General features: G+C 38.6%; 1 protein-coding gene across 5 annotated transcripts in view; it reads right to left on the bottom strand.

Annotated features, from left to right (window-relative positions):
- SLC9A6 (solute carrier family 9 member A6) overlaps positions 1–25924 on the bottom strand; it is a 68397-nt gene that overhangs the window by 20382 nt on the left and 22091 nt on the right. For all 5 annotated transcript variants that reach the window (XM_049871810.1, XM_049871811.1, XM_049871812.1 and 2 more), the window contains 10 exons: positions 22227–22426; positions 20667–20744; positions 20298–20374; positions 19893–20005; positions 17234–17339; positions 11445–11586; positions 9556–9661; positions 9166–9254; positions 6806–6919; positions 550–661 (listed from right to left, as the gene is read on the bottom strand). In XM_049871810.1, the coding sequence (XP_049727767.1) occupies positions 550–661; positions 6806–6919; positions 9166–9254; positions 9556–9661; positions 11445–11586; positions 17234–17339; positions 19893–20005; positions 20298–20374; positions 20667–20744; positions 22227–22426 (1137 nt within the window). The remainder of the gene's footprint in view (positions 1–549; positions 662–6805; positions 6920–9165; positions 9255–9555; positions 9662–11444; positions 11587–17233; positions 17340–19892; positions 20006–20297; positions 20375–20666; positions 20745–22226; positions 22427–25924) is intronic.

Here is a 25924-nt window from a genome sequence, read left to right on the forward strand (position 1 = left end):
ATCCCTATCCTGCCAAACCCCTGGCAATCACTGACCTGATCGCCATTGCTATGGTTCTGTCTTTCGGAGAATGTCACATCAATGGAATCATACAGTATGAAACCTTTTGAGACTGTTTTCTTTCACTCAGCACAATGTCTCTGAGATTCATCCATGTTAATGTGTGTATTAATAGTTTGTCCCTTTTTAGTGCTAAGTGGTATTCCATTGTAAGGATGTACCACAGTTTGTTTATCCACTCACCCATTGAAAAACAGATTGTTTCCAGTTTTGGGCAGCTATGAATACAGCTGCTATGAACATTCACATACAAGTTTTTGTTTGAACATGAATTAATCTTTATTTTCACCTTCATGTAACATTATTTCTGAACCAGAACACACAGAAGTCCCATAGAAGAGAATGGAACTCAATAAAAAGAATTTTCTATCTGACGTTGTTTAATGGAGTCTTACAACATCAGCCTATCATTTCAGTTTGACATTAAACTGGCATGTGCATTATGAGTGATTTCTTGGGGTAGGCAAGAGAAGGAAAGTTGTAACTTACCAGCAAACATCATCATGTGTTGAAAATTTGATCCAATCTTACTTCTTCTACCCAAATTAAGTAAGAGGGACAATGGGTAAATATTGGCAGCTCTTCCCAAGAAAATAGCAATCTGAAATTATTAATACGTTAAGGATGATTTCCTTTTACTTTCAATATTATTTAGACTATACAATCAAGATGGTGGAAGATTATCTTAGGGAACTCAGTTTCTAACAGTCTTTTGATTCCGCTATCTAACGCGACGCTATCTAACAGAACTTTCTGCAATGATGGCACTGTTCTGTATCTGCACTGCCCAAAATGGTGAGTGCTTGAAATGTGGCTAGTGTGACTGAAGAACTGAAATTTTAATTTGATATAACTTTAAATAATCACATGTGGCTAGCTGCTACCAAATTGGACAGTGCAGGTCTAACATATAGGAAATTATTTAGATGAATAGAAACATGTTTAAAATTTACATTTAAATTTCTATGTTTAAAATTTATATAATAGGTTAACTCATTTTAATTGCCAGTGTTGATAAAATGAACAGCAATACTGGCTAAAGTTTCCTTTTCTTCCTCAGAACGATGAAAAAGGGAAGCTCAAATACCTCCTACCACTGGAATTCCTGCTAGCCCTGTTGTGTCCCACTGAGTCCCTACTTCCATCTGCTGCAAAGGAGAGGCTGAACTGCTGTCATGGATTGAATTCTGTCCCCCAAAAATATCTGTCAGGTTAGCCGGGCCATGATTCTCAGTACTGTATGACTGTCCACCATTTTATGTGATTTTCCTCTATGCTGTAAATCCTATCACTATGACGTAATACGATGGATTAGCAGTAATTACATTGACAAGATGAACCTGAACCAACTTGCAGCGCCAGAAGTTAGGAAGTACTTAACAAAAAACATAATGATGGGGGTATGTCAAAGGGACACAGGAGCCAACTAAGAGAGCTCCCAATGGCCATGGCCAGAACAATTTGAGCAACAAAATATAGTAGTATGGGATTATAACCCAAAGCATAAAATAAATATTCGTAAGTCCATACTGATATAAATAAATGATTAAATAAAACAATAAGTGGGGAGAACAGACAAATCTCCAAAGGAGAAGAATTCCAAATAATTTATGCGGACATTCTGCCTTCAAGGAGGTGGGTGTGTGGATATCCACTCCCTAAGCGTGGGCTGCACCCAGTGATGTGTCTCCAAAGAGTACAGTATGAAAGGTGGGAGTAACTTCACAGCAGAGACACTTGACATGCACCACCTCAGCCCCGCAATCAAGATTAACATGAACGTTGATAAGACATGTTAATAGGTCTATATCCTTGATATGATATAATGAGAATAGCACCTCACCTCTGTGGTCTTCCTCCCAATAACTCCAGTCTAATCATGAGAAAAGCATCAGACAAATTGCAACTGAAGGACATTCTACGAAATACCTGACCAGTACTCCTGAAGGCCATCACAAACAAGGAAAGTCTGGGAAACTGTTACAGCCAAGAGGAGCCTAAAGAGACACGATGACTAATTGTAATGTGATATCCTGGCTGGGATCTTGGAACAGAAAAAGGACATTAGGTAAAACCAAAGAACATGTGAATAAAGTACAGTTAATAATAACGTATCAGTACTGGTTCATTAACTGTGATAAATGTATACTAATATAAGATGCTAATAAGTTATGTTAACAGGAAACTCGTGGTGGGGTATATGGGAATTCACAACTTTTCTGTAAAATCTAAAATAAAAAGTTTATTTAAAAGAAATGATTCCCTTAAAAAATAATAAAACAACAGAACACGTAGTTACCCCCACCATCTGTTCTCCATTCTTCTTTAGTAGTAGACACCTTACCCCTCACCTCCAACTTTTATCTGATAAAGAATATAATTCCCCGCCTCCCTTGCAGGTAGGTATAACCAATGGGATTGCTAAGTAGAAGTGAAGTGCGCATCTTCTGGGTCATGTCCTTAAAGGAAACTGGCAGCCACGAGAGTGAGCCACTGTGGGTGGTTAAGAACAAGGGCAACTCCCTATTGCAACGAGTTAGAAGCTTGGGTCCCTGATGACACCACCTCATGCTTTTACATGAAAAAGAAAGAAACTTCTATCTTGTTTAAGCATTGTTCATCTAGGTCTTTGTCACATGAAACCAAACCTAAGTTTAACCAACAGAGTCAGAAAGAGAACAACTCTCTCCTGTTAAGAGTCAATTTTCATGGTAGGATTTTTAATTGAAGAACTTAATTCCTAAGAGATTCAGAAATCTACAGAGAATATTTGGCCTTGTTTCCAGATTAAATATAGTGTTGCTAGTTCATCAAGCCACTTGACCGCTCAAAAATCTCTCAAAGACTAGCAGGTTATGAAGTTACCAATTTCATGGTCATCTTCCAGTTCAGTTTCTTCTCTTATTAACAGGGCTTTATCTTTTTTGCCTGAAAGTTCATTTCCAGAATAAGACTCTTCAGAATGGCATTTCGGTAATATCTCACTTTCTAACAAGGATCTTACATAGCGTTTTAATTTTAAAAATATTTCCGCTGATGCTTCTGGCAAAATCTTCATTCTGAGGTAGGCTTGTTTACATTTTGGAAAATCACTAATTCAAACATTCTTCTCTCTGACCATAACTCTCCTTCCATGTTTCTTGTTCAACCCTCCAACTCTGATCATTTTTCTACCTTGATGCATGCAGCCTCCAGTCCAATGATTCCTCTACTTTTTCCTCAAACAACCAGTCCTCTTTCTTTGCATTCCTTCTTATCCATCATTTTAATAATACTCTTTCCAATGCCCTAAATTCACTTGCCCCTCTGTGTTTTCACTGCATCCATTTGACCAAATCCCAACCTTGGATGGATCCTCATTTATCTCTTTTCTCCATGCTTACAGCTAAACACTTCCGGACAAAGTCATACAACAGGGCAGACTGCTTCAACTGTTAATACCTAATCTCCAAACTCAAACAGGTCCCTTATACTGCTCAGAAATCCTATGGCATTTCCTTTGGTCAACTCACTCTTCCAGTCTCTACAACAATTCACAAACCTTCTCTAGTCCCCTCAAAACTCGTTATCACCTATGGAAGCCAGCCTCCAAGATGATCGCCAATGGCCCCCGCCTCCTAGTATTCACACACCGTACCAGGATGGTCTGTTCAACAGAATACGGCAGAAGTGATGATAGTTTGTCACTTCCAACATTAGGTTATAGAAGACACTATAGCTTCCATCTTGTGTACTTTCTATCTCTCTCTTAGTTCACTCTTGGAGAAGCCATACAGTGAGCTGCACTACGGAGAGGTCCACACAGAGAAGAACTGATGCCCTGCCAACAGCCATGGGAGTGAGCTTGGAGTGGATCATTCGACTCCAGTCAAGTCATCAGAAATTGCAGTCCCACGTTCCAACAGACCCAACTGAAATAAAAAGGATCATAACAGAGTATTATGAAAAACTATACTCCAACAGATTTGAAAACATAGAGGAAACGGACAAATTTCTAGCAACACAATACCTCCCAAACTAACACAAAATGATATTGAAAATCTGAACAGGCCCATAACAAGAGAAGAGATTGAAAAGGTAATTAAAAAAACTTCCCACAAAAAAAGCCCTGACTCAGATGGCTTCACTGGAGAATTCGACCAAACATTCAGAGAAGTGCTCACACCAGTACGACTCAAAATATTTCAGAACATAGAAAAGGAAGCAATACCTTCGAATTCATTCCATGAAGCCAGCATAACCCTGATACCAAAACCAGGCAAAAACACTACAAAAAAAGAAAATTACAGACCAATATCTCTCGTGAGTATACATGCAAAAATTCTCGCCAAGAGAATTCAGCATCATATAACAAAACAAAACAAAACACACTTCACCAAAAAAGACATTCAAGCGTCACAATCACTAGCCATTCGAGAAATGCGAATCAAAACCACAATGAGATACCATCTCACCCCAGCGGTTACTGGCAGGAATAAAAAAAAAACCAGAAAATAACAAATGCTGGAGAGGCACTGAGGAGATCAGAACTCTTATACACTGCTGATGGGAATACAAAATGATACAACCATTTTGGAAAACAATATGGCGCTTCCTTAGAAAGCTAGAAATAGAAAAATACTATATGATCCGGCAATTCCACTCATAAGAATATATCCTAGAGAAATGAGAGTTGTCACACGAATAGACATATGCACACCCATGTTCACTGTAGCACTGTTTACAATAGCAAAAAGATGGAAACAACCTAGGTGCCCATCAATAGATGAATGGATAAACAAACTCTGGTATATACACACAATGGAGTATTACAAAACGATAAAGAACAATGATGAATCTGGGAAACATCTCACGACATGGCTGAATCTGGAGGGCACCATGCTGAGTGAAATAAGTGAATCACAAATGGACAAATATCGTATGAGACCACTAGTATAAAAACTCATGAAAAGGTTTTACACATATAAGGAAACAATCTTTGATGATTACGAGGTAGGGGAGGGGTAGGGGTGGAAAAACACTAAATAGACAACAGATAAGCAGTAACTTGGTAAAGGGTAAGACAGTACACAATACTGGGGAAGCCAGCACAACTTGTACAAGGCAAGGTCACGGAAGCTTCATAGACACATCCTGAGGAACTGAATTGCTGGGCTAGGGCTATGGGAACCGTGGTCTTGGGGAACATTTAGCTCAACTAGCATAACATAGTTTATAAAGAAAACGTTCTACATTCTACTTTGGTGAGTAGCATCTGGGGTCTTAAAAGCTTGTGAGCAGCCATCTAGGATACTCCAATGGTCCCACTCCTCTGGAAGCAAGGGAGAATGAAGAAAACTAAAGATACAAGGGAAAGATTAGTCCAAAGGACTAATGGACCACAACTATCATGACCTCCACCAGACTGAGTCCAGTACAACTAGATGGTGCCCGGCTGCCACCACCAACTGCTCTGACACAGACCACAATAGAGGGTCCCGGGCAGAGCCGGAGAAAAATGTAGAACAAAATTCTAACTCAAAAAGAAAGACCAGACTTGCTGGCCTGACAGAGACTGGAGAAACCCTGAGAGTATGGCCCCTGGACACCCTTTTAGCTCAGTAATGAATTCACTCCTGAGGTTCACCCTTCAGCCAAAGATGAGAGAGGTCCATAAAACAAAATGAGACTAAAGGGGCACACCTGCCCAGGGACAAGGATAAGAAGGCAGGAGGGGACAGGAAATCTGGTAATAGGGAACCCAAGGTCGAGAAGGGAGAGTGCTGACATGCTGTGGGGTTGTTAACCAATGTCATACAACAATATGTGTACTGATTATTTAATGAGAAGCTAATTTGTTTTGTAAACCTTCATCTACAGTGCAATAAAAAAAAAAAAGAAATTGCAGTCCCAGCTAACAGTATGACTGCAACCTCATGAGAAATTCTGGATCCTGGATACCTGTCTCTCAGAAGGCTTATGAGATAATATTTTTTAAGTGGCTGTTTTAAGGTAATCTGCTCCGTATCTCCCTCTCAGCAGATGACCTCACCTCCTACTTTACAGGTAAAAACAGAAGCCATCAGACAGAAACTCCATCTCACAACTGTGCCTTCATCTCTACATAGCCTATCCTCTCCTGTGACAGTGGAGGAGCCATGCACCTCCTACTGAAGGACAATCCTCTCCCTAGGCTTTGGACTCCATTTCCTCCTGCCTCCTCACCAGGCTAGTACTACTGATTGCTCTCTTTCATATACTCAGCTTCTCCCTTTCAACTGTTTTTTTTTTTCTTAGACTCAATTTGCTCTTGGGGTGGGGAGACAGAGAGAGGAGAAGATAAAGAAGGGAGAGGCGAGAAACAGAGACAGGCGTAGGGAAACAGACAGAAGGAAAAAGATTAGCCTCATTCAGTCTCTCATTATCTTTCAACTACTACCCAGCAGCACAGACTGCTAACTGTTCCCCAATATCCAATCTCTCCTTCTCTTTAGTAATAGAGGGCAACCAGTTTTCTCTTTTGGGGCTGCTAGGATGGTAGAAGACTTTTCTGTCGTTTAATCTATCAACACTATTTACGCAATAAACAAAAATGTCATTCTAGTATTTTAAGATAGGAAAAAAGGTTGAAATCCTTGTTTGTTTTAATCACAGGAAATTTTTATATATTTAGATGTATTCTTATCAACCACATCACCCCTTCAGAACACAGGAAAATTTCAATTTTTAAAGACATTTTCCAAAGAAAACACATAGTAAAGGATACAAAAGCTCCTACTACAAATGTTGGGTTAAAAACATGGTTTTGGAAGGTGAACAGTGTCAGCCCCATGTAGGAGAAGATGAAATTCTCTGCCAAGAAATTGAGAAGCTCAAACAACTGAAAGAAAATTGAAAAAGTTAGTCCAGTAACAAAACTGAGTTACATAATTTGAAAACACGAGTTTTACTAAAATAACGAAACAGATATTTCAAATACATAAAGTTCATGTAACCAAAAAAAAAAAAAAAAACCCATTACTGTCCCATCGATTACAACTCAAAGAGACCCTGTAGGACAGAGTAGAACTAACTGCCCCATAGGGTTTCCAAGGCTTTAATCATTATGGAAGCAGACTGCCACATCCTTCTCCCGCAGAGCAGCTGGTGGGTTCCAACCACCAACGTTTCCGTTAGCAGCTGAGCACTTAACCATTGCGCCACCAGGGGCTCCTTGTAAAGTTCACATACACACCTTAAGATATGTGATTCAGAGGGGAGAGAATGGAGACATGACATTTCTAGCCCCAAAGAAAAAGCCAGAAATGTTACTTCCTCACTTGCCCCAATCGGCTTCCCTTCTCCAAATCTCCATTTTTTGTTTACTTTACGCAGGTTTACGCTCCTCCAAATCCTGCCCATTTTTCTTTCATAATATTTCCTGTGCCCCTGCCATTGCCCTAGTCTAGCTCTCATCACTTCTTATCCATAATGCTACAAAAGGATCCTAACTGGAACCCTGCCTCCAACTTCTCCCCTACCCCCCACCCCCATTTCCCACACCCCCACCAAATAACTCTCTCAAAATGGCCATTTCAAAGTACTTCCCTCTTTATAAGATCCAGTTCAACTTCCTTCATCCTAGCACAGGGTATCTTGTGCCAGCTCTTGTATCACTGCCTTGCTGTGTGCTGATTTCACTTTTCACCAGGGTCTTGCCCCTCATTTGGGGAGCAAGTTCCCTAAGCACAGGGCTTACATATTGCAGTCCTGTGCCCTGGACCCTCCTCCAAGCTCCCTGCCCACCCCCTTTCACATCAGGGCATAGCCAAATGTTACTAACACAGCAGGGATGCTAAGTGCTGAATGGATGAGTTGAAGGCCCTCCATAATCTGGCATCCCTCTATCCTCTCTTGCTCCTTAACCGGAACCCTCTACTCCACAACCAGAGGGTAGTGGTTAAGAACATGGGCCCAGGAGTCAAAACGCCTAGGCTTGAATTCTGTCTTCCCCATTTGCTGGCTATGTGCCTTTGGGTAATTTATTTAATCTTTCTAAATCACAATGAGAATAGAAATGGAAATCAATAAATATATCTTATTTAAATTAAAATGATTTAACATACCAATTATTACTATTTGCTTATTTAAGGATAATAGCTAAACTTTATCAAGTTTTTATTATGTGCCAGATAATATGCAGAGGACTTCGGATGCATTATCTTGTTTTAATCTCACAATCACACCATAAGGTAGGTAGCTATTATTATCTCTATTTTAAAAGTGAGGAGATTGAAGTGTTGAGACGATATGTAACTTGCCCAGGTCAGCTGCAAGAAAGTGTGGGACTGGGATTTGAAACAATACAATGACTCCGGAGCCCATGTTTTAATCCACTATACCAGGGTTGGCAAACTTTTTCTGTAAAGAGCCAGACAGTAAATAATTTAGGCTTTGCAGACCACACAGTGGTCTCTGTCATGCCTATTCGAACCTGCTGTTGCAGTTGCAAAAACAGCCATAGACTATAAATGAATGGGCATGGCTGTGTTCCAATAAAACTTTACTGATGGACAATGAAATCTGAATTTCCTATAACTTTCACATATCACAAAATACTATTCTTCTTTTTTTAGCCCACCTTTAAAAATCTAAAAACACTTCTTAGCTCCCAGACTTTACAAAACTAGACAAGGGCCTCAGTTTGCCAACCTCTGCATTACTGTAGCTCTGCAGTGCCTGAAATGAAGACTGAAGGAGTTCATCTTATCTGGATCAGACAGCAGTAGCTCTAGGCAGATCAGAAGTTAATTTCCTCTGTATCACACAGCAATAGCTCTAGTTAGACCAGAATGAGCTTCCAAAATATTCCTCTTATGCTGTAAAAACACTAAGAGGAAAGCAAGCTAACTGACTGGTTGTTGCAGCCCTAATCATAATAGCTCCTGTCTATTCTGCTGACCCAGTGCCACCCTAAAAGCTGCCAACCTTCAGCTTGCCTGTCCCATCAATTTCTGGAGTCAAAGGAAAAGGTGCTGAAATTAGCAGATTATCGTTTTAAAGCAGATCAAAGGTTATTTTTGGGTAAAAAGACTTCTGTTATGCTGAGAGGAATAGTTTATTCACGAACTATGAAGTTTCTCTTACCTGTTTAGTTCTATGTTGAGACTCCGTGGACAAGTTATTGTATGTATAATGTGCCTGTGTGATGCCACAAAACAATACTGCAACCACACCTATAAAGACAATGAGTTCCGAGTTCACATATAAAAGGATGGTTCGCAACTTTTTTTTACTGAAGGTTCTTATTTTAGAGAAGTAGGTTATATGCTTATGTTAGAATTCTCATTTGTGACTTACTTTGTTGAGAGGGACCATGTCTATTGAAAATCTTCTTTTACACTCTAAAGTGGGAGCATAAATTCCAGCCATAATAAGCATGTTCAAATAGTAGCGGAGTTTGTCCACTTGTTGAACAAGTGACTGGCAAAGTCACTTCTTGTGAGGGTTTAAGATCATAAAGAGAAAGCAACCTACCTGTGAAACCCCACGCTTCAGCCAGGAGAAAGGTACTCCAGGACATCAAGAAGAACAGGCCCGTCTCCAACAACTGGAACTCTCGTAATTTGGTGAACTTTGTTACGTAAGACCGTTAAGGCTGGTGACACGATCTCTTAATACAGAAGTGTGGCTAGGAAAATCATAGCAAGGCAACCATAAAAACAAGAGGGATTCTCTCATCCTTCTAACAGTCACAGAATGAGGAGGCACCAAAGTGAAGTAACTCTTAAAATGAGCACTTTGCTGAGAGTCAGCAGTCTCCTTCAGTGAGGACGTCTTACAGCTCAGTCAAGCCAATTGTTTTATGGGTATCACATACCTTGCTTCCAGAAACCATGCAGAAAAGGACAGGTAAACACCAGAGCCACAGATCAGATACATAACACCTGAACTCTGACTATTAATTTGCAACCCCAAGCAAGACGGCTTCCCTAATTATAGCAATTTACATTGATAAAAACAAGTGAGTTCCATGGGATTTCACAGTTATTTTCTCCTCTAAAACCTCTGTGACACAGGGCGTTTCATGAGGAAGAAACTGAGGCACATCACTGACTTATACTAGTCTAAAAAGTATTTGTACATTGAGGTAGCAGCTGTGTCAAGCTGTGACAAATCTTAGGCTAGAATCTAGATTTACTCTAACGAATGATTAACAACGAAAAGATTAACAAGATATACTCCTACTCTCAAGGAGCTTATAAGATAATGGGGAAGAGATACTATCTGTCCTGGCTTTTGCTTCGGAACTCTTTCTACTGCTCCTTTATGCTTCAGTTCGCCTGTAAAAGGCCATAAAGCAAGTCTTTCCACCACAAGGCAAACTTCGAGATCCTTATAAAAGAATAACGTATTTGCTTTATATAAGAGCGTCTTGGAAGTTTCAGATTTGGAAACTCTTTAGAACTCATCCAGTCAGTCCCAATCACCTTTACTGCCATCTCTGCCCCCTCACTTTCCTACGCTGAAGTCCAAAGAGGCAAAGTCTAAAAGCTTCTAACATGCTTGTGTCTGCCACTCTACCGTGAACTCCACGAAGGCAGGGCGCACATTTGTCTCATTTATCTTTGTTACTCAGAGCCTAGCATAGCATCTGGCATATAGCAGGCACTCAGTAAATGTTTCTTGAGGGAGTACAAGAATGACCAGCCCAATACTTCTAATAGTTAACCAGTGGCAGTGCCAGGACTACAACCTAGGTTCCTTTGGCTTCCAGCTCAGGACTCTAAAGCAGAAAGGTTAAAATCAAGGAGAGCTGAGATGTACTCCTATATATCCTAACACAGGGACCATATTTTGTTCACTTGGCAACAGGTCCTATTTGTCTTATTAAACAAAGAGCCAAAGACTGCCAGGCTGAGCACAGAACACACAGAGGCTCTTTGAACTATCTCTACCTTTATGCTTTATATCAATTCAACCTACAACCTTAAAACTTCACCCCCAAAGGGTCACTGCATCTCATTAGACCTTTGAACCTAAGGCCCTAGGGCACTATGCAAAACAGTGAAGTTAATTTATTTATTTATTTATTTATTGGTAAATATTATTGCCTAATGTTTTCAAGGAAACCCTGGTGGCATAATGGTTAAGAGCTAAGGCTGCTAACCAAAATGCTGGCAGTTTGAATCCACCAGGCGCTCCTGGGAAACCCTATGGGGCAGTTCTACTCTGTCCTCTAGGGTCGCTATGAGTCAGAATCCACTTGAAGGTAACAGGTTTGGTTTTTTAATGTTTTCAAACTTGGTTATACAGTTAATAATTATAACATAATTCCAACTATGGAATTAGGAGAAACCACTGAACACAGCATTTCAACTACTCTGTCAGGTTAACAAGAAACGACAAATGTAATAAAAGGATATTAAAGCTGTCACCACCCCAGTAGCAGCACCCATCGCAAAAGATCCACTGAAGATCCCCAGGAAAATCCCAATGGACTTGAACATGGCTGTGACATCAAAGGTGTGACTGTTGTCTCCAGCTGGCTGGTAGGCCACTATCGAGCTACAAAAGAGAGATTGCTCTTACTTCTATGAGCAAATGGTACTTTAAAAACTATGACAGATATCCCCTGCTTCTCAAAAGTTTGCTTTATGCCACTTCGCTCTTAAGAAACACCTACATTAGTACTTCTCTTCACTACCTGAAAGAATCTGAAGAAAATTTTTGCTTTTATTTTTTTAAAAAAAAGGCAAAAAGCAAAAATAGCATTCAACAAGAGAGCCACACCCATTCTCACTCCTCAAGAGCAAGCCAGATATTTGGTAAAGTATCTACATCAAGGCCTTTGCCACCCGTTTTACATAGTGGCTTGAGCAAGCTCCTTTCAAACTCATCCACCCTTATCGAACAACCAAGCCACATCCAGCCAAATGCCTGGTGACGTATAAACACACCATGCTTCGCAAGATCCCATCCTGGACTCATCGTCCCCTGTGCATTTCTCTAATAGTAGGACTCATCCTTCGGCAACTGCAGTTAGCATAAACCCCACTCTTCCGCGGGACTGGAACCCCGGCCCTTCAACCCAGCCCCATGTGCCATTGCTAGCTAGGTTACTGGGACTCCCATCATCACCACCCCTGCTCAGCCTCCAGCGTGCTCGCTGTCTTCCCGATTCTGGTAAATGGCACAACACTGTACACATTATTTCTACTTTATATAGGCTGTGTTCATTTTATCATTCCTGCTTTTACTATACATTAGCATTATTTTAGGTTTTATGTGTTATTTGGTATGATTTGGTGGGTTGTTTTGGGGGGTAAGGAAACACTCAAAATTTTTTCCTGTATATTAACGGTAATTGCTTCTTCGCTTTACCCCATTTCGGTTTACAAAAGGCTTCATAGGAGACTACATCTGGATAGCGGGGGAAACCTGTATCTAGTATAGCACTTGAAAGATGAAATCAGAGAAGGAAAGAAACTTTGGATTCAAATTGCTGAAATAAGGACAAAAAAAAAAAAAGGGACAAAAGGTTACCAAAAACCCACCAGTGTATCCAGGTAACAAGAAAATTCAGCTCTTACTTAAATGACACTTTCAGGAAGCAGGACATTTAGAAGTCCTTTTTCTACATGAAAGCTGTATGGAGCCTTTCCCTCCATCCTCAAGACACTGAACAGCACTATTGTTTCGTGACTCTAAGATTTACCAGTGCCTGAGTGTCCTAAAGCCCAAATGTCTGAAAGCCCTAATGTACTAACGTGAACAAACTAATGAAAAATTCCACTTATTTCCATCAGAGGTCTGAGAATATAAAGAATATTGTGCAAAACTCAATCTCATCACAGTTTGTTTTTCCTATGGGAAAAACAAAGATGACTGAAGTACCTTTTCAACCTTTGTTGTTGTTGTTGCTAGGTGCCATCGAGTCAGTTCCGACTCACAGCGACCCTATGCACAACAGAACGAAACACTGCCCGGTTCTGCGCCATCCTCACAATCATTATGCTTGAGCTCATTGTTGCAGCCACTGTGTCAATCCACCTCGTTGAGGGTCTTCCTCTTTTCTGCTGACCCTGTACTCTGCCAAGCATGATGTCCTTCTCCAGGGACTAATCCCTCCTGACAACATGTCCAAACTATGTAAGATGCAGTCTCACCATCTTTGCCTCTAAGAAGCATTCTGGCTGCACTTCTTCCAAGACAGATTTGTTCGTTCTTTTGGCAGTCCATGGTATATTCAATATATTTCACTAACACCACAATTCAAAGGTGTCAACTCTTCTTTGGTCTTCCTTATTCATTGTCTAGCTTTCACATGCATATGATGCGATTGAAAATATCATGGCTTGGGTCAGGCACACCTTAGTCTTCAAGGTGACCTCTTTGCTTTTTAACACTTTAAAGAGATCTTTTTCAGCAGATTTACCCAATGCAACGCGTCTTTTGATTTCCTGGCTGCCGATCACATGCGTGGTGATTGCGGATCCAAGTAAAACGAAATCCTTGACAACTTCAATCTTTTCTCCATTTATCATGATGTTGCTCATTGGTCCAGTTGTGAGGATTTTTGTTTTCTTTATGTTGAGGTGCAATCCATACTGAAAGCTGTGTTCTTTGATCTTCACCAGTAAGTACTTCAAGTCCTCTTCACTTTCAGCAAGCAAGGCTCTGTCATCTGCATAATGCAGGTTGTTAAAGTGTCTTCCTCCGATCCTGATGCCACATTCTTCTGGTTTGGAATACCAAAATGGACCAAATGCTTAGTATCTATTCATATTCACTGAAATGGACTTTTCTAGACAAGAAAAAGGGCTTGAAAGGCCTTCCAAGAGATTAAAATTCACTCAACAGTACGTCTAGCATACCCAGCTGGACCGTCCACCGCAAACTTCTGAAAGAAAGCCACTCTGTAACGGACCGGGCAGGCAATTACGGGAGCCACTCTCCATCTTGAACTTACAGTCCAAAGCTGGTCTACGAAAGCTTCTATGACAGCAGCCACCACAGGAAAGAGAAATGGCTGGGAATATCACTGTTGCCAGCAGGTCCCTGACAAGAGTGTTCACCATTACTAAATCACTTCTCATCTCAGATAATTAAGGTACCAGTGTTACAAAAAGTCCTGACTCAAAGACATCATACAAGTCATGTCAAAGCAGAGAACACGGAAAAACACATTCCTACAAATATAATGAATTCTTCCTGTGGTTACTCCAATTTTTCTGAATAAAGGAAAAAAAAAGGTGGTTGCTGTGCTATCTACACCAATTTCTCTTCATATCTCCCCTAGTTCAAGTAAGCAAAACAAAACAAAAACTAAGAGCAAATTAAAATTTCCTAATCTGTGTCTATTTTATTGTAAGTATAGCACTCACATTAATTTCTGGTGGTTGCATTTAGAAATTTCTGAGGCTCAAGGAGAACCAAACATTTTAAACATCTGACTTTAAATGTTCAAAGTAACCAGATCATTTTGGGAACAGTAGATTTGATATTGCTTGATATTTGATATTGTTTGATATTTGATATTGTTTGATATTGTATGGAATAGCCTTTAATATGCTACCGTACCTACACAAAAGGGCCCTACCACCATAAATAAGATTTGACCACATTAAAACATGATGATATAAAAAAATAAAATAAAATAACACATGACAATATAGCAACCAACTGGAGAAAAGATATTCGACAACCTTATTTCTCCTTGGCCACATTTTTCAAAATGCTGGCTGGAAATAGACTATTCCTACGGAACGTCCTTTGGAACACATAAAAGGAAAATGAAAGCTGATGACAAGCATTTTGCTGAGCCCTCCAGCTAGTAACCTATTTGCTCAGCTCCATTAAGACAAGTACACGGCTAACAATTTCCCTCTTAGGATACACTCTGGATATAACCCTTCTCTACCAGAGTTGCACCAGAGTATATGATGAATTAACTTATAGCATCCTTAGGAGAAGTGAGAAAAGAGTCACTCAAATCCATTTCTAGAAGGCTTCATTCTCTCACAGAATCTTCCCCAAGAAAGGCTGCAATAGAAGGGCAAGCACGTCCCTTTGTGAGAAGTGCTACGGGAAGGGCATTCTCCCTTTAACACATCTATTTTTCACCAACACTGATATTTATACTCCCAAGCTCAAAACCTTTCAGTGAGCTTTCTTCCTTTTACACTATTCAGCTGTTCTTAAAGTTGCGAGAGTTACTTTATTAATGGAAAAGCTAAGGCACAGGGCACATGAGCTTCACATAGGGCCAGAGAGAGATTTTCTATCTCTTAATCCATTACGGCAACGAAGAAGGAACACTTAGCAGTAAGATGATTAAGTAGCGTAATAATTTGCCAGGATAGGGAACTGATGCTCAAAGCAACTGCCTGTACCTTATTCTCTTCGCCTGGTAACACCGGTGACCTCGCATGTACCTATGTTCTGAAAGCTTCAACAACCTTTGTAGTCTCATTTTTTTTAATAACACACAAGTTACAACAGTCATGTTTTCCTACCGTCAAATAATATAAAACTTTTACTTTGCATCTGTCGTCATTGAAGGTGCTTACATTCAGTATCAATATGAGCTACAGTCTTTAGATTTTATTTCTCTAAATTTACATTAGCTATAGAAAAAAAACAGATACAAAAAAATTCTGACAATATGAGGAGGGTAAATTTATATACACTGCATTCACAAAAAAGGATCTGACCTTTTGTTTATCTTAATTAAGGTTTTAGTGTTAGAGTCATCTAAGAAAAAATAATTTTCTACTTTGCAGGAAGGCAATCAGTTTACACAAACCAGAGTCAGTGACTTATTACCACTGTTTTATAGTTATCAAAGTGGAAATTAAGGAGGGAAATAAAAAAAGAGAGAGAGAAAATATATGAAGAACTTTTACTTCTCTCTCATAGAAGTTCTAGAATGGGGTAAAGGCAACTGTCTATACAGCTGTATATTTGCTTAGTAGGAGTGGACAGTCAAGATTGAGTTCCTCAGAGGTTCAGACCCATTTTTTCCATCTACAAAACCTTTTAATAACATGTATTGTAATTTCTATAATTACAGAAAAGTATCACTGATTTCAATAATTATCTTCAATAAAAAGTATATTATTTAATACTTCTAAAGATTAAAAAGTTTTTCTGAAATTTTAAACAAGAAAAATACAAGTTAAACTACAATGAGATATTTCTCAATTATCAAATTGGCAAAAACATAAAAGTGTGACAAATACTTTGTTGGGGAAGCTGTGAGGAAACAGGCACCCCCATACTTTACTGGTTAACATGCAAAATGGTACAATTCCTTTGACAGCCAATTTAGCAAGGTCTAACAAAATTACCAACATATTTATCCTTTAATCCAGCAATCTCACTTCTGAGAATTTACCCTACCAATATACCTACGCATGTATGAAACGAGTTAAGTTCAAGGCTAATCACTGCAGCATTGTGTGTGACAGCAGAAGCTCGAAAACACTCCAAGTATCCAGCGGTAGGGGACTGATTGAATAAACTATAGTACAGTTCACAGATAATACAATGCAGCTGCAAAAAAAGAATGAGGAGACTCTGTTTTGATATGGAATGATCTGTAGAATATGCTGTTAAAGTAAGAAAAAGCTAGGTATAGAACAGATGTAGTTGTTACTTTTAAAATAAAAAAATGGGAGGCAAAAATGAATAAATATTTGTCTCCCTTTTTTTTATTTTAAAAGCTTGTATTTGAATAAATAGAAATACAAGAAAAAATTTTAAATGGTTACCTATAAGGGGTGGTGGGGGACAGGGTAGATGAGGACAAGAGTAAGAACGTGAAGGTGATTTCTGAACCATGTGAATATATTATCTATTCTAAAAATTTTAATTTAATAAAAAATAAAATTTTGTTATAATGTTAAATACAAAATTATATGCATATACTACAATCACAACTGTGCAAAAATACTATGCATAGAAAAAAAAAAGAGTCAAAGGAAAGTCCTAGAATATTTATAGTAATTATCTTTAGACAGTAGGACTATGTATCATTTTTTTCTTCCCTTCATTTTCCAAATTATCTATAAGGTATGCATGGCTTCAAAAGTAAAAAAATGACTCGTTCTTCCAAACATCTCCATTCATACTATATTTCATTCGATAAGTGACTTTCGGTTCCTAGTACCCTAACATTTACTGTACAGAATATATGAGGAAAACAACTTACGAAGAGAGCACTATGGCAACAGCATCATTGAGGACACTTTCACCAAAAAGAAGCGCATAGAGTTCAACATCAACTTGAAGTTCATGGAATATGGCAAGAACGGTCACTAGCAAATGGAAAGAACCAGATATTACAAATAATACACCCCCTCAATAGATAATTACAATAGTTATTTGGAATTTCGTCTCTTTCCCTTAGAAATCAAACCTAGTAAACATTCCCTTACCATATTAAAAATTTAGTAATTTTATACCAATATTTTTCTTTCCCTAATTATGTACACTCACTACCTCCTTTTTCTCTCCCTGAAAATAACCTTAAAAGGGCTGAGTAAGCTTATATTCTTCATGCAAATATTACTAATCTTGTCTTTTACATTTCTTTTCCATGACGGATAGATTCAGAATTTGATGATGAAAAAAGTGTGTCCTGCTAAAAAGTTCATTTTTTACTTGGAGCCTTACAACTCACTTCTATCTGATGTGCAAATTTTAAGCACATCAGTTTAGCAAAGAGAGGAAATGAAAACACAGGTTTAGTTTTTGGCTGGGGTAAAACATATGACCAGAATTACAGCTGCTATATTTAACAAAAGAAGCCAACTATCAGGACAGTACAGCATGAGAAGAAAAGAGTCTTCTTTTAGGAAAAGTATTACACAAGAATCCTTGAAAAATCATATGATATGGAAGTTGCATTATAACCTTCATTGCTGAGTCACATACAGCTCACTAGCTAAATAAACTCAAGCAGACGTGAAAAACTAATATAACTAGAGATGGAAGAGCCCCCTCGATGCCAAGTAAAAAACAGGATTCTTGCATTTTAAAACATATAGTTTCTACTGTAGAGCATTTCATCTAGAATATACTGATACTGAAGCTTACAAAGAGAGACGGAAAAGGAAGGTGGGAGCAAGATGGCAGAATTTTGAAAGAACTTATGGCCCACCCTTGCCATAGAATTGGGACGAATGCCTATACAATTCAGAAAAAAATATAACCGTACAACTTATTTAAGCCAAAGATCTGTAACTGCACTATTCGGGTCATACTCCTCCCAAAACAAAGTAGAAGGTTGAAGTAACGTAGCCAGTCTGATCGATTCCAGTTTCTCACAGGCTTTGAAAAGTTGAGGAGCTTGCTTTCAGTTAGAAGACACAGAAAACCAAGACCACTGGCTCCTTGCAGAAACCATTCTGCTTTCATACTGACAATGTAAGCGGGCAGCCTTGATAAGTCTTTAAGGAAACGATTTGATCTCCAGTTTAAAAAATACTAAACTACATAAATGTCTAAAATGGTCTTCTGCCTGATGTTTTAAAATCATCTCTTACATAGAGTGCATTTTTTCTCCTTCCTATAATGCCTTGCATTGTCAGAGTTAACACAGGAATTCAGAGATAACCTTAGGATTCTACATTTAATTGTGCTGGAAGACAATTAAAGAAGATGATTAACTTACAAGGTCAAAAGGTAAAACAGAACAAACCTCTATCAGAATCATGAAGTACTATATAATAAAAGAAAACTTCCATTCTTAGTCCTAAAACTTCAGTCTATGTGCCTACCCTTACTTCTTCAGCCTACATTTTCTCTAGCCTCCTAATTTAAATGCAGCTGTTAAACTTGCCAATACTATATTAGAAAAAATAAACCTAACTCAATACAATTAAATTCATTCTACATTATTTTTTAGAAGATCTGACACTAAAAAGCACAAGGGAAACAAGCTGCGCTAATATCAAAACAGTAACAATTTTATAACCTTAAGTCCAATTTTATAAGAACAATTATTTAATGTATGTTAAAGCACACCAATGATCCAAAACGGTACCTGTGTTAGCTCAACTGCCTTGTAACAATCATTTTAAAACTGTTTTTCTCTTACCGTTAAATCCAGGTAAAACCCCAAAACCAAACCCACTGCCATGGAGTCGAATCTGACTCATGACAACCCTACAAGATGGAGAACTGCCCCACAGGGTTTCTAAGGAGTGGCTCGTGGATTCAAACTGCCAACCTTTTGGTTAGCGGCTGAGCTCTTAACCACTGCATCACCAGGACTCCTTAAATGCTGGTAGCGGAATGTAAACAGAAGATTTTTAGGGAACTGGTTTTCTAGAAGCTTGAAAGAAACTGTACAATTATTATCCTTTTCATTAATCTGGCTAATCTCTTACAGCTGGAGCCCTGGTGGTGCAGTGGTCAAAGCGATTGACTGCTAACCAAAAGGTCAGTGGTTTGAAACTACCAGAGGCTCAACGGGAGAAACGTGTGGCAGTAATAGAGATTTACAGCCTTGGAAACCCTATGGGGTCACTGTGAATCGGAATCAACTTGACGGCAGGGGGTTTTTTGTTTTGTTTTGTTTTAATCTCTTATATTCAATCAGTAGAGATACAGGTCAATCAAAATTCCTAAAGAAAACACCTTACAGCCCTTGCCTAAATAGCATCAAATTGCAGGCCAGTAATAGGCAAATGTAACAAACAAGTAAAAGAAAAACCTAAACATGTGCTTAAGCCAGAAGAAACCATGAATTTTGTTTTCTCTTTTACAGTTGGCAAGTATAGTACTGTGGAAAGTACCTAATCATGAATTCTACACTTAAAAGGAAGAAATACCCACATACGCTTTGACTGCAATGTAAAACATACCCGGATCAGTTGCTGAAACGATGGCACCAAACAGCAGGCAATCTGTGAAGTAAAAATCTCCTGCAAGCTGTCCAGTTACTTTCATCAGTGTTACACAGCCATACATTACTGACCTGTTAAATGAAAATATTTCTACTTTAGAAAACCGACAACTGCTAAAGAAGAGTAAGATGAGGCTAATGTAGTACCTTTTGATTAATCCCAAATTTAATTCATGTCATTGAAATATGGTAATACCTTGGCTTCAAGGGAAATTCAAACAACTTATTACCTGTGTGAATACATTTTACTGTATAAAGCCCTTAGACACATCCAGGAATACAATACTGCATAAATCAAATACACACTGTTTTCAAACTATAATTGGAAAACTAGAAAAAAGTATTTTAAGCTTCAAGTACTTACCCAATAACAAAACAAGAAATTGCCGTTCCAAGAAAAGCATATGCTAGGATAGATCCAAGGTTTCGAAAGAAATGTCTCTGACAAAAAAAAAAAAAAGTTACACTGTGTTAGAATTCTTAACAATCATTTGAAAAAGTTTTCTATTCTAGTGTGCTATGCTAATATTAAATGCATTATTCAGTACAGGAAATAAGAGGAAGCATTCTCGTCAGGCTTAAATTTCAGCATCTAAAAAAGTTAAGAAATTAAAAGAAATGGAGAAGAGAAGGGAGGGAAACCTGGAAAGAACCGTGTTTCTGAGGTGTCAAATATTATAAAGCTCCTGGAGTTTAAGTTTGCTCAAAGTATTTGAAACACAAAAGCACTTACCCTTTTCAGACTATATCCCGCATAAAATATGATAGGAGGAAGTAATATGTTGAAAAATACTTCTGGATCAAAAGTTACCTGTTGAAATAAACAGGGTTCTTTTAGATGAATTTCTTTAGAAGAGCTCATATGACCTGACCAAGTTATCAGAAAGGAAAAAAAAAAAAAACTGCTAAACCGAACAAAGGCAAGAATATTAATATGGTAACATAAAAAATATTTCACATAGGATAGCTATTGTTCTACCTCTCAACCAAACAAGGACACAGTGTTAGGACAATTGGTTAAATCATAGCTGTGAAAAGTGTGTTAAAATACTACGACATTAGAAATCTTAAAAAGAGAAGAAAGGATGAACATTTTTGCTTTGAATACGACAGGCTGAAAACTGGTAACAAAATGTGGGGTACGGCATTATAGTCGACATGAGGAAACAGACTTCTGTCTAGGTGACATTTCTAAAAGTATACACCGTAATATTATGGCAAACAGTTCCTGCACAAAACAGATTTCTAGTCCTCACAGCCCACCTACTTTAAGACCAATTAAGTATAATAATATTGATGGCCTCTTTGGTTCATGAGGCTGTAGCTGAATTTGACATGAATTCAAAGAAGCAACACATATACCCATGCTAAAACTTAGTTTACTAGAACTTCTAAGGAACTGGAAATCTTCCACAGGTGGAAAGAACTCTCGCTCCAAAGTAAAGTTTAAGTTTATACGAAATTTTGAAAGCATTAAAGATGGTCAGGAACACAAATCAAGTAGCTATAAAAACCAAGTCCTGCCAGGGACTTGGTCACACTTGATAATGATGGGAGGGACAGGAGAAAGCAACTCCAGGAATGTCTGGAAACCAGTAAGATGTAACCCAACCTCCTACATAAATCTGTACGCACAGAGTGGTACAATAACTGATACTCCTATCAAAGTCCCTGAAGTTGTGCCAAATTATGAATCAAAGAAAGATTTAATTGTACTCAGTACAGAATATAATCAAGGCAAGAAAAATATTCAAAAAAATATTAACCCATTGCCATCGAGTCGATTCTGACTCATAGCAACCCTACAGGACAGAGTAGAACTGCCTAATAGAGTTTCCAAGGAGCACCTGGTGGATCTGAACTGCCGACCTTTTGGTTAGCAGCCGTAGCACTTAAGCACTATGCCACCAAGGTTTCCAAATAAATTAGTCAATTAAATAAATGGAATATTTAAGGTATTATCAAATAAACTCAATGTGCTAAAATGCTATAAAACTATAAAGATCACCTAAACACTCGAATTCTGCTTAACTCAATACTGTGCACAATTTATTATAACTGTAAACAACACAGAGTGAAACAAAAAGGATTATAGCATTCAGACTCAATCAGAAAATGAAATTTACAGACATGTCCATTTCCATACCATTACATTACATTCACTGAGGTTTCACTTCATTTGTAAAGATTCTCAATATCATTAAAAATTCATCATTTTTCTTCTGAATCACTTTGCTGCTAGTTATACACTTAAAAAAAAAACCCCAAAGATTCCCTATAACTAAAAACTTACCTTTCGAAGCATTTCATTATCTTGAACGTTATTGAGTTCATGTGAACTAATCTCTCCTTTCAGCGTATACTCATAAAATTTTCCACTAACATTTACCAATAACGTAGTTGGACTTGACTGCACTTCACAGCTCAGGGTCACATTATTTACATCGCTTGGAACATGAATGCCGTATCGCAGGACAAGGCCCACCAAAAGACCTGGAAACAAAGGAGAATGTAAGCCGTTCTTACAGAGACTACTTCTTTTGTTCTCCATACATCTCTTTAGATTGATAACAGAAATTTCCTCACGATAATCCCCTATGACTCAGAATGAATTTCTGGACCAAATGCCATTACATTTTGAAGTATTACTGAATTCACAAGTCTGAGAGCCCAATATTCATATAATTCAGTGGACAGGAGAGGAAAATATTCCCTAGGGTAATAACACAGATGACTACATTTCTAAAAAAGTGATGAGGAAGGTAACGACATGAGAAAATATCCTCAAATGAGCTGTACTTAGAACAGGCTCCGAGGTTTCCCAACCTGACAGTACAACCATGTTAGAGACGTGTCTTCCACCTCCACCCATCAATTCACAAGACGGTTACACATGTATCTTCTCAGATTTATTCCTAAAGCACAGGGCTGGCCAAATAACACATATTTAACAAATCTGAAAGTCAACGATATTTGTAGGTTGACTGAGTTCTACTACTACTAAAAGGTCGGATTTTAATTTTAAAATATCTGCTTCAAATCAAAACAAGGGATAGAAGTCATGAATCTGGTTCTATGAGGTCAACGTATTGCCTGGATTTTGCCTGGATCGCCCTATCACTATTCAAACATGCACGATGTTCTAGGCACTACAAAGCTATTTGGACCAGCTGCAATTCTTAAATACCAGCTTTACTGAAAAACAATTCACATACCATAAAGTTTACCCATTCAAAGTGAATAATTTGTGTTTTTTAAGTATATTCATGAAGTTGTATTTCAATCACCACTAATTCCAGAACATTTTCATTACCCAAAAAGAAACCCTGTACCAGTTAGCAGTCATACTTTTCCACTCCCCCCATCCGTCCAGTCCCAAGCTTTCTCTCTCTACAGATATGCCCATTCCAGACATCTCATATAAATGGAATCACAATGTGGTCTTCTGTGTCTGGCTTCTTTCACTTAGCATCACGTTCTCAAGGTTCCTCCATGTGGTAACATGTATCAGAACTTCATTTCTCTTTATGGCTGAATAATATTCTCTATTGTATGGCTATATCTCAACTGCAAATTGAAACCAAAATCCTGAAACTTTTCTGAACTCCAAGGTACACAGGCTACCGCTACTAGTTACATTTTATATTCTTGTATCCTTTCATTCCGACCAGTCTGCCATACTTACATGTATTATGTATGCTAAGTAATCCCAATCCCCCAGGGTTCATCAATCAAAACAAGCCCCCCATTTCAAGAAGCTCTAAATCCAGTTAGGAAAAACAGACCAAATAAACAGTTATAATACATATATATGTATACAAGGTATTATAAAAACCTAAAGAGGTACCTAACCAAGGCTGAGACATTAAAGAAATCTTTCCAGAAGTGTTACCTGAGCAAATAACAAAGTAGAGGAAGAGGTATTCCAGGTAGGGGGAACAGTTGCACAAACCAAGTTGAAAAAGAATGAGAGAGCACAGCCCATTCAAGGGAATCACAAGTAGTTCACAATGTTTGGCTCATAAGATACAGGTAAAGTGACAAGAGCTGAGGTCCCCAAGATCAGCAGGGGCTGAATCGCAATAGATCCTAGATGTTGAGGAAGGGAGTTTGGACTTTATCCTGAAGGCAAAAGGAAGTCATAGAAGGATTATAAGCAGGGGCTTGACATAATACTTCCAATTTAGAAAGATTAGTCTAGACTTGTTGTTAGATGCTATAAAGTCGATTCCAATTCATAGTGACCCTATAGTACAGAGTAGAACTCCCCCATAGCATTTCCAAGGTCGTAATCCTTTACAGAAGCAGACTGCCACATCTTTCTCCCATGGAGGAGCTGGTGGGTTCAAACCACTGACCTTTTGGTTAGCAGCCAAATCCGACAGAAGACCACTGCAGTCTTTCAGGCAAAAAGAGCTTAGGGCCTAATTTAGCCAAAAAACAACCAAACCTGTTGCCACTGAGTTGAATCTAACTCAGCGACCCTACAGGACAGAGTAGAATTGCCCCATCAAGTTTCCAAGGAGTGGCTGGTAGATTCGAACTGCTGACCTTTTGGTTAACAGTTGTAGCTCTTAACCACTGCACCACCATGGCTCCTTCCATGTCCTCAAGCTCAATTATACGAAGAATAACATCCACTGGACCTACTGAATCCCCAACCCTATCTACTGGGTCTATTACATTCCTGGTCTTACACTAAAACATCATTGGGTACCCTGAGACAAGTGTGAAACACGTACCTTAGAAGTTCAAACAACAGCAAGAGGAATAATTACTTAGGTTGGAAAAATATCAATATCTTTTTATTACAGCATCAGGCATCTGAAAAATTGGGATTTCTCTGAAAAAAGTCCACAGATCAAGTAAATTTGGGTTATGGAAAAGGTCAAATCCTAATCATGGAGCTAAAACAATTCTCAGTAAAGAGAAAGTACACAAAGAGTGTTTTGTTAAGAGGGTAAAGGAGAAACTCCTAGCCTCCTACATAGACAAAGATACTGAAAATACTAAGAAATTCAAAATGACCATAATAGGAAACAAAGAATACAATCACAAAGAGATATCATTCACAAAACAGATAGGCCCCACCCCTCCTACACATTCCTGACCCACTTGTGGGGACTACTCCCTGAGATAAGTAACTCAGTATCACCCCAGGCCCCCTCCCTTGTCTGATTGTCACTGTTGGTGCAAACTGTTCACAGCCCATCCTTCTAGCCTATCACACTTCATATCTCTGACACTCAAAATTGCAGGAGGAATATCCCTGGGGCATTAGGTATGGCCCAAACTGGTCAAATTTCTACAGATTAAAAAGATATATATATATATGCTTAAGGAAGGTTGTTAGATTCTGTGTTAAAAGCTAATTAAACTCCCAGATAGTCAAGAAAGTCAAGGCTTTTGCTGACCTCCAGTTTTAACCGTGTTTATTCATCTCTTTGTCTCCTAGCACCTTCCTGACAGCAGCTGTTCCAACCTTTATCCTCCTTCTCAAGTCTTCAACCTTATTGCCTACCTTTCTGAGAAGATGGGGGACATCTGACATAAGCCACCTCAATTCCAAGCATCTCCATCTCAATGTAAGCTCAGCTATGCTTAGCTCTCCCCCTCAGGAAAGATTTACCTCTTTTCCAAGCAAACCCTTTTACCTAGGTCCTTGAACCAATCCCCATCCCGTTTCTGCATCTATTATCTCATCCTCATAACCCTGTGAAACAGACATAAATCTATCCGTCTTTGTTTCCTCATCTATAAAATGGGGATAAGTGACTTCCCCAGCCTTATTCAGCATTAAGTGACAAAGCCAGAACTGAAATCTAGGTTTTCTAACTCCCAGGCTTCTATGATTTTCTAATCATCATCTCTCGCTTCACCACCAACTTCTTACCTTCTCCAGTAGCTCTCTGGAGAACCAGAATGGTTTAGGTCTTCATTATCTCCTATCCCTCCAACTCTAAGTACTCTCTCCCTGTATGTTTAATATCA

Source organism: Elephas maximus, chromosome X, assembly GCF_024166365.1.
Source record: "Elephas maximus indicus isolate mEleMax1 chromosome X, mEleMax1 primary haplotype, whole genome shotgun sequence".
Taxonomy (NCBI): domain Eukaryota; kingdom Metazoa; phylum Chordata; class Mammalia; order Proboscidea; family Elephantidae; genus Elephas; species Elephas maximus.